Source organism: Columba livia, chromosome 1 (assembly GCF_036013475.1).
Source record: "Columba livia isolate bColLiv1 breed racing homer chromosome 1, bColLiv1.pat.W.v2, whole genome shotgun sequence".
NCBI lineage: Eukaryota > Metazoa > Chordata > Aves > Columbiformes > Columbidae > Columba > Columba livia.
In genome coordinates this window covers 184,048,968-184,058,967 of record NC_088602.1, presented here as the reverse complement: position 1 = coordinate 184,058,967, position 10,000 = coordinate 184,048,968, and the positions used below count along the sequence as shown (strand labels likewise).

Below are 10,000 nucleotides of genomic sequence, written 5' to 3'. Positions count from 1 at the left end.
TTGAAGGCCTGCAATAAAATGACTTAGGGAAGCCAAACCCAGAATATTAAACTATGACATCAGTACATTATATCTTGCACATATTTATACAACAAAAAATCTTCAGAATAATAGCTGCAGGTACAATGGGGTTTGTTCTCTTTCTCTACTTGTCAAAGTTTGTTAGGCGAGTTGCATATTACAAATAACATTTTAGAGAGCTACTACAGTGACAGTAAAAAAGCAGCCATCATTTTCCTCTTAAATCATATTTCAAAAGGCATCTGGTCAAAAACAGAAAGAAAAAAAAACCAGAAAAAATAGAAGGAAAAGCAAAAGCAGCACACAGCTATGCCTATTATGTAAAGGACATCCTCTGCATGTTTACTAGTGTTTATGTTTCACATCAACATATTTTATAGAAGGATTTATATGCCTAACTCAAGTTGTATTTAAATCCTATGGTGCAGACCCTACCATAAAATGCCTCTTGAGTCCTATTAACTGTACCCACGGTTTTACTTTGCCTGTCTGCTTATTTAAGATCTAATCACAGTTTTGAAGAAAAGATTGTCACTTCTAAGCCTGTCCCCTCAGAACCTGTCTGTTATTAGTACTCAACTGGATATTTTCATCTTCAGTTGTTATTCTCTGTGGTCTTTGCAAATGTAATCTACTGGAATCTGACTATATGGACAAATTGTCTACAAAAGCTTTGAGAAACATGCAAGTGGCACATTATTCTGTTGATATTTTTGTGTTTTAAAAGTGTTTCATTTAAATCTAGTTTTCTAACCACTTTCACCAATTAAACACACTCTCTCAATAAAGATTTTAAAATACTATTATAATCTGAACACCTGAATGAAGGTGATGGCATGCTTTTCAATGTAAATAATATTAAATGTATATAGCTATGTGTGTGCACATATATATAATTTTATATGAAAAAAATATATATACACAGCGTACACATATAGATAATAGTGTGTACATAAATGTAAGTGTAAGCCTGATAAGAACATAATGAAGACACCAAAATTTATATTTCCTCAGACTGTAACACTCTAAGTGCTCAGTTGTTAAAACAGAACACATTTGAGTTTGTAGCAAGGCACAGATTTAAGCCTTAACAACTTCTCATATTTCAATCTACAACTATTTAATTCTTCCACATTTTCTGTCACCATTTAAAATATTTAACTATAAATGTAGCTAGTGTACACTGCTTAATTCAGCACTAAGAATTATTCAATTTTAAGAGCTATTATGACCTGTTATTTCAGAGGCCCATACACATGCAATTTATCTATCAGATTGAAACATGTTTCTATAAAACAGGATTTTTATAATATTTTATCTGACAGAAGACAACCTTCTTTCTGTCAATGCAATACCTGACATTGCAATGAAAACACTTCAGTATTTACAAACGAAGGGTTTGAACTCTAAAGGTGCTGAGTGGCCTCAGCAGGTGAGAGGACCAGACACCAAAGACTTTGAGGAGTTCAGAGCAGGTACTGGCACTCTGCAGAATCAGACCCCGACTGTTTACCAAACAAACCATCTGGGCTTTGATTCATTAGTAAAATCTGCAGCCCCTAATAGGGAGGTAACTCTTTAGGTAGACAAAATAGAAGGAATTACGTCTGTGCAGGTTTTAAAAGGAAAAGAAGTCTTACAGTGACAAAAATTAATTGATTGCATCTCATAATTAGATGGTGTCAGCAGTCAGACAACAGTTTAATTTTACAGTTTTAAACACAAAAGCAGTTCTCCATTAACTCGTTGAGAAAAAAAACAAACTTAAAAAAAATGTTTAAAGAGTGAGAATGGAAACCTACCTACCGAAAAGCTGCTTCTCTCTTTTCTCATATTTTCGAAATCACACATCCAAATTACGCTCACACACATGCACACACAGACAGGCAGACGCTCTTTTTTATTTCAGTGGTTCAGAACTAACCAGCATCTTTTTATTTACACCTGCGACAGCAAAGCATCTTTATTGTGAGGAATCACTCAGGTCCCTTCGCCCCAGCTCCGTCCGACTTTGGAACAAGCGGTGGCAAGCGAAGCCAAGTCTCAAGTAATGTGGCCCTCTGGTGGAAAGCTCCGCATCGCGTCCCGCGCCACCGCACCGCTCCGTAAACGGACACATTCTCAAAACATGCACCGCAAGGCTTCGGCACAACTTTCATTAATACGCCGCGGGATTTTAATCACCAGGCGAGCGTGTGCATCGGCAGCAGCGAGACCTTGCCACCAGAAAAAGGGGATCCTGGTGTTTCGGCGTTAACATGCACAAAAACAACAACAAATAACGCCCCACGCTCTTCACTCGCAGGACACTTCCCATTCAGCAGGCACAGAGGGGCTGGGGAAGGGTGCCCGTCTGCAAACAGCCCTTCATTTGTTAAAAAACAAACAGGAAGCAAAACAAACTTACCTGCTGTTGTTGCAGATGCAGCAGTTCTACTGTGCTTACTTCAGTGCTCGTGTCACCACTTGATCTTCCATCTCTGCTGCCAGCATCTAATTGGCTGCTTAGAGTGCTCATTCCATTTTGATTCATTGAACTGTTGCTTATTGTCTCTGTCGCAGATTCCTGCATCATGACTTAATACCTAAAAGTGATTAAGAAGTATCAATTAACACACGCGTTACACCTTCACACTTCCATTATCAAGATGTCCCTCTCTGCCAATTACACAGACAGCATCTTTAGAAGAAGAAAAAAGCCTCGCGAAGCTGCTTACCAAGAAATGCGATGCAAACTCTGCTTTCATACAGATACTAATCACCGGAATTAAGGTTTCTATAAGCAATCGTTGTGTGCTTATATTTAACGGCCAAAATAACACACCATGCACGCAGCATGGTCAATAGCATTTATGAACGACTACATTTTAAAGTCTACCTATAAAACCAGTTTAAATGAAGGCACGATTTCACACACTGCTCTATATTTCCTATTATCTGGCTTTGACAACCATGGATGACTATACAGCCTTATTTAAAATATTCACTATCTTGATTCTGTCAGAATTTTACAGCATATCTTATGCAAGGCTGTTGTTTAATGATGCACAGCTAATCATACAAAATTAAAATTTTGTAAGGGTGTTACAAATCATATGGTATCAACCAATGATAAATAGTATAATGGGCTTCTCCTTTTTTGTGACTAAATAAAATTTTGCCTCGGAGGCATTTTAAGAAAAAGCTCCTGCTGCAAACACGTCAGATATTGCCTATTTTTTTAATCAAACGGCTGATATTCATTTATTTTTCTGACATTTAAAACATTTAATACTGTCCTTCCTGGGAAGTAATTAAGCTTATGCATGAGCAGCAATCAAACTGTTCACTTGAAGATGACTTAAAACTCAATTTTAACATAGGCAAATAAATGAAAGATATAAAATTAATTTTCCAGGCATGTATTAGATATGAAAGCTGGAAATAAAATCTATCAAGAATATCACTAATGATTGTGCTAAAAACAGCATAAATTATGCATATTACCTTCTCTACAGTAATAAATGTTTTATCATTTTCACTGCATAAATATACTGTACTTTCAGGATAGCAATGAGATGTCCTGCCAAGATCAGTTGAAATCTTTGCAGTAAATAAAGAACCAACATGCCCTTACAAACCAGAATTTCAAGGCACATTTTGTATCTGCAATATGGAAAGGTCAACGTCTCTTCTCGGAGCCACGAAAGTCCTGTCCTGCTCTCGCAGGGTCAGAATGGACCTCGCCTTCCTCCACCCTCGCTCCTGACGGACTGAAAGAGTCCCCACAACAACCTGGCCGAGCTCTGACTTTAAAAGACACCTCTGAAGGGAGAGGGTTGCTTAAGCAAACTCGGGAAAAGAAACAAAGCTTGCTGCTTAGCCTAATTATTGAACTTAGTTATTTTCTCCCTTGCAAAGTATGAGCAATAGCCTTTCTCTGGAAAAAAAAAAAAAAAAACACAAATAAAAAAAGCAGGAAAAGGATCATTACAACTTCACCTACGTGCATGGGGTATTAATCAAAACACTGTATGAATTAACACAAACAAGCGTCTACAAGATAAAGTGAAAGTATATATTGTATGAAGAAAGTTAAAATAGCAGAAGGTGAGTTATTTAAAGATGGTCCGGTCAAAAATAAACAGGATGCAAAAAACCCAAACACGGACACAGTTAACATAAAGGAGGGCAGCTGTTCTAGCCCAGTAAACAACAGCAGCACCAGATGTGTTTATGAACAAACAGCCCTTCTTAAACACTCTTCCGAACATCAGTGAAGAAAAATAATAGAAATGGAAAATGTGATACACGCAGTGATGAATTTTACAAGGCAAAAACAAAGCTAATACTCTTTTCTGAGATTAGGCAGCTAATAAGTATTCAAATTAGGCATAAATTTTACATGTACAATGTTTAAAATATTCAGAGAAAAGGGTCTGATTGCCCTTAGTAGTTATATGAAAATCCTAATGCGGGTATGCCACAACTGCAGGAGCAGGCAGCGCTTTCCGATTTTTACAATATTTACTTTCAATAAAAAGACATGTATATCAGAGTGGAAATCTATTTAAAACACTTCATCAACTGTATCGTTACAAGGATTTGGAAATTCAGGAAATTCAAACATTAATCCTCTTTTAGTCAAACAAAGATTTAACCAACAGACAGGTTCATCTTTTACAAATTCGAACGTTAGACAATAACAGTGCTACATTTAGCCAAGCGCATTAAAAGGGCAAGGGGGTGTAAATGTTAGATCATCAAAACATTAGAAGACACTCAGAAATGTAATAAATAAATACATCAGCCCCCTGCTTTTACATATCTCCAACTCTTTCCTTACAATTAGCAGAGAAGGGTTAAACGTCTTCCAATTCATATTAACCAAAGGGTTTTATGTCTTGTGGATTTTGTATCCTTGCAAAGCCCCAGAGTGTAGTTTGGGCTCTGCATTTTAAGTTAAAGTGTCTGTGAGCCAGCAGAATCGGCTTTAACATAACATGGCCAATAACGCTACTCTGGAAACAGAGAACAACAAATCCAACCCAAGAGCTGAGTACAGGGAGAAAGAAACTATAGAGTATCAATACTAGAAGGGGTAATTTATTTGGAAGTGAAGTGGGAGAAACACTGAAGTATTTATATGAAGAAGAAAGAGTGCCTGGAATTTTATGTTAAAAATAAAATGCTCTTCATAGCTGTAAAAGGATATTTTTAAAAACAATACTGAAACTTTAGCCTGAGTAATGCTCTGTGTTGGCTGCCCACAGCCCCCTTTCTACTGCCGGCAACTTAGAAAGGGCTGCTGGAAAATGCAAGGGAACACATCCTTTTTCTTTTCCCCTCTTTTCTCTTGCACACACATGCACATACACATATATGCACATGTATCTACATCCATGTGTGTGTCTGTACTATCAACTCTAAACCCTCACAAATTAAAGCACTGACAGCATCTAAACAAGGGTAATTTCCAATGTCTGAGTATCAGTAATTTCAGTTATTGGTGGCAGAACAATTAGAACCTGCAACATTGTACTAAGTAAACTAACATACTTTTTTCTTGCTTTTACAACAGTAGTTATGGTTGTTAGCATAAGAATCATAAATAAATACAAAGGAAATACAATGACTACCACATACTAAGGCTGAAAGTTTCATATTTCAAACAGGACAAGAAAAAATATACAGGTCCCTGTTTATACACATTTATACATATTCACACTTCCTGATCCCTCTCTTTTTCTCTTGCTGTCACACTCGCTGTCAGTCATGAGCGTGCCCACACAGGCACGCACGCACGCACACACGCACCCACAGACACAGACGTTCACCAGCCCCTACTTCTGCTGCGATTCCCAAATTCTTGTTGCCAAAGATGAGAAATAAGCTCTGGTACCAGTTATTTCAAACAAAGGTACTGGGAAAATATTTGCTGCTCTCTGCGAGAGAATCAAATTGTAGATTATTTTAGCGCGTGGCTGTGCTGCAGTTTGAACACCTAATTCTGCCAGGATAACCAAGCAATCACCTATATAAAAAAATGAAATACTGGTGCTGTGAAGTTAGAAGCTACGTTGTCACTTCTCTCCCCTGCAGTGAATTGTGCGTTTTCTGTGCGCACGTGTGCGCACGTGCACACGTGTGTGTGTTCTAAGCCAGCAAGTCACTGTACAGATACTTATTCTCTACACCACTTCCCTTTTGAAACATTAAACTGACACTGGAACTGACTGCACAAGATTGCATTTTCTCTTCCTAAACAACTTGAATTGAAAGGTTACTTAGTGTAACAATATTTACTTGCAGAATTGTGTTGTTACCAAGGGTATAATGGATGGTGGCTATGCAGGTTTACGCAAGAATGAGTGAAGCATGAGGCATTAGCCATGTGTTTGACATGTTTCAAATTGCTATAATCCAGCATTAAACACACCCAGCAATTCATGCCATTTCTTGCAGCCATAATCTTGAATAAAGCGTGCACAACCACTTATTATATAAATTAGTATATGACTCCCTGTTACAGTCACAACAGTGCTTTTGTGTTTATTTTGCATCAAGACGTGGTCCTTTTATTTGTACAAATAGCAGGATAGAGCGCCGTGCCTCAATTAGACCTCCTCGCTTTATGACAGGCTGTGCCGAACGCCTGGCTGGCGGGGTTTTTTTTGCCCTGACAGGTACGGGTCCCGCTGCCGCTCGGGTCCCCGCCGCCCGGCCGCCCGCTGCTGCTGCCGCCCGCCGGGCCGCCGCTCCGCTCCCCGGGAGGCGGCAGCTCCGGTGCTGCACACCCACGGCCGCCAGCGGGCGCCCCGGGCCCCGCTGTCCGGTCCCCGCCCCGGCCCCGCCCCGCTGCCCCTCCAGGGTCCTTCACCACGGGCCGGGCTCCAGCGGCTGGGGGGTCCCGGCTCGGCCCTTCACGAGTGACACTGTCTTTGCGCCCTTAGCGTGTCACCCTCCGTGCTGGAGACGGGGTGGTCGGCAGCTGCCATCACAAACCGCCTCCAGAAAACAGAGCAGCTCCCTGCCCTGCCCTGCGGTGAGCCCTCCAAACCTAGGCGACACCCCCCAGGCCCATAGCCCTACACTGGCCTCAAGTTGCCCATGTTGGTTGACCACCAGACAAGGCAAACCTGTAGCACACAGCGCTCAATACCATTAACCTGACGTTTCCCGGCCTGCTGGTGCATTTACCAAGTTTCGCTTCCTAAGACCCAGCCTAAACTTCAGCCTTTTAAAACTGGCCTACGACGTTAAGAGCAGAGCTGAGGAGCTTGGCTTAAATAATGGTAACTTTTGTGCTTGGGTAGAATTAATTCATCATTGACACAAGGCACAATGCGTCTTGAAGTCTCGCGCTGGTATGTTAGAAGTCTTTAATACTTAAGATTGCCTAATAAATCAAAATGCCAAATATGAAGGACATCGCTGAATGTGTGAGAACAAAAAATTAGACAAGCTAAGAGAATATTTGTAAAGGTGGTTGTTTTTTTTCACTTCATCTAAAACATTTAGCTTTCAAAGATTAAGTAAAGACATAAATTACTTCACAGCGTTTAAAAAAAATATATATAAGTAAATGAACATGATTAAAACACTAATTAAGTCAAGCACTATTGAAATACTGTAACATAAAGTATCTATATTAGTAGGTTTAATATACTACTATCTACTCAAATAAGTTTCCTCTGTTAAAATGTAACGCATGCTCAAACACCTTGTGCTGGAAGGTCTTTCAAGAAAACAGAGCTTCCAGTTAGAGAGTTACAGGACGTATCTTAGCACAATCGGAAATAACATGTACCACATCTGCATCTGTGAGTGAAGCTGGCATCTTTGATGAGAAAAAAAAAATAGAATTTTCATGGTAAAAAAATAAATCACCTCTTCAGAGCCAACTAATCATTTTACTCTTCAGAATACCATCATGAGCGAAGATGGTAGTTGTGAGTAAAGCAACAGTTCAAAAATGCCTCAAAATGGCAGTGATGGGACAACAGTGTCTGGATCACAGCACAGAAAGCACTGCTATTGTGAAGAATTTAAGCTGCAGTACAAAACTTTTAAGTTGGGTGAGTGTCTGAAGGCCATTTTTGAACACAGATTTACAATAAGACTGACAACTGGATTTTTGCAAGTTACCACAGATGAGATTTATTTACTAGAGACAAGAGCCAGCAGCTCAGCATCCCCCCATGCCCTCCCTCTTTCCCCCAACACAGCATGCCAGGTAAAGAAAACACGCGTCCTTCCTGCGGGCTGCTGTGGGAACAGGTGCGTGCGACTGGCATGAGGCAGCTTGAACAAATCAGATGAATTGATTTGTGCTGAAGTTAACTGCAACTGAAAAAACAAGCATTGCCTAAAATATTTATCCCTGTACTGTAAGCTGCAATTTTTCCCACTGTCTGTGTACTCCAGTTTATTTATATATCAGATGTTTAAATGAACATCCTTTAACCCAACTGACACGGTCAGATAAAGGTATTGAAGGTAGTGTATCATATTCAGTCTTAAACTAAAAGCTAGCCTGCATTTTAAAGGCTGCATCTTTTCCTTTCACGCCATCTCAATTCCTCGGGACTAATAAAAATAGTAGGTCAGTTCTGGGCACAGTAATTTATCTGCTTTCTAAAATTCAGAAACATGTTGGCACACTCATCCAATTATTAAACAAGAGTTCACTTTTCCAAACAGCAAGTAAGGTCTAATTAATTTCCACCTGCTATTTATTTTCACTTGGTGGAAAAAAAAGGAGTCCCTTTGAAGGCCGGTGTTATCTACATGAGCAATCTGTACAATACAGTAAGATGCGTACCTTACACACAGGATAGTGGCAAAAGCTTGCTAGAGTGCATTGCCTACAGCCCACACAGAAATGAGCAGCCAATTTCAGGGTAAGATTCTTGTTTGAGCAATGACAGCTTGGGAAACCCCACCTTGGAAAGCAAACTCCTCTCACCCCCTCTCTCTGTATCTGTCTCCCTCTTTTTCCCAGTCTTTCGGAAAAAAAAAAAAAAAAAGCAAGCAGCAGCTCTCCAAGCTCTTGAGAGTAGGGAGAGACTTTATTACAGTCAATGGAGAATTTAATAGTGAGAAAGCATTAGGGCAGTAGGAAATAATTAGAACTGTGAGAGCTAGGGAAGACCTGCCTAGGAGGCAAATTCCCTTTAAAAATAAAAAAAAAGCAGCTTCTTATAGAGTCTGTAGGGCTCACAAACTGCAAATGCAGGGCCAACTTTTTTTTTTTTGAGGACCATGCAACAACTATCACTGATATTTCTCCGCCCCTAATCTCTGACTATCGTGATAGTACCTTCAGCTCACCAGACAGTCTTTATTTAACCCTCTCGCTTACTTTCTTGCCCAGGCTCCTACTCAAAGCTTCCGTTCTGTATCCCTTGAGGGGTTTTTTAATCCCTGTCCATAAACTACTTTTTCCACAGATCCTCTTTCTAGAGATTTCAGCATTTTCTACTTCCAGGGTTATCTTCTTTTTACGGTGCAAAATATGCCTTTAATTCTTCTCTTCACCAGATCCACCCTTGCCTTCCCACTGGATGGCCCATAGAGAGGTAGTACGCCAAAAGAAATTTATTTTGTGCGATCCAACTTACTGAAAGCTTGTATAAGCCTCAAAGAGGAATAAAATGGAAAATCTGTATTTTTAAGATGAGCCCTCAAAAGCTCACACGCTCACGTTCAAAGCCCCAGTCAGGATCTGACTGCATCCGTAGCCTTCATCAACTACACACATTTTCTTCTACATGCGTAGTAATGTCTGAAAAGCCACAAGTCTAACATTTGGTGTTCTTAAGTTTTGCTCTTCCTAATTTTCCACACTTAGGTTTCTTACATTAGCTTACAGCCTCATGCTGATAAACTTAGCATTTTCTAAAATTATAGCCAGCAAAATATTCACGTCAAATAGACAGCACCAGGTAGAGGGAACAACACATCTATGGAACAAACGGTGCCAAACTGCATCTCTCCC

At 39.9% G+C, this 10,000-nt stretch overlaps 1 protein-coding gene across 31 annotated transcripts in view; it reads right to left on the bottom strand.

Annotated features, from left to right (window-relative positions):
• Positions 1-10,000, bottom strand: part of FOXP2 (forkhead box P2) — a 422,851-nt gene that overhangs the window by 192,455 nt on the left and 220,396 nt on the right. For 28 of the 31 annotated variants that reach the window (XM_065048743.1, XM_065048749.1, XM_065048750.1 and 25 more), the window contains one exon: positions 2,429-2,606. In XM_065048743.1, the coding sequence (XP_064904815.1) occupies positions 2,429-2,596 (168 nt within the window). In that variant the 5' untranslated portion in view covers positions 2,597-2,606. Of the gene's footprint in view, positions 1-2,428; positions 2,607-2,738; positions 2,848-10,000 lie in introns of those variants that run through there. The other 3 variants (XM_065048746.1, XM_065048755.1, XM_065048771.1) reach the window with 3 other exon arrangements.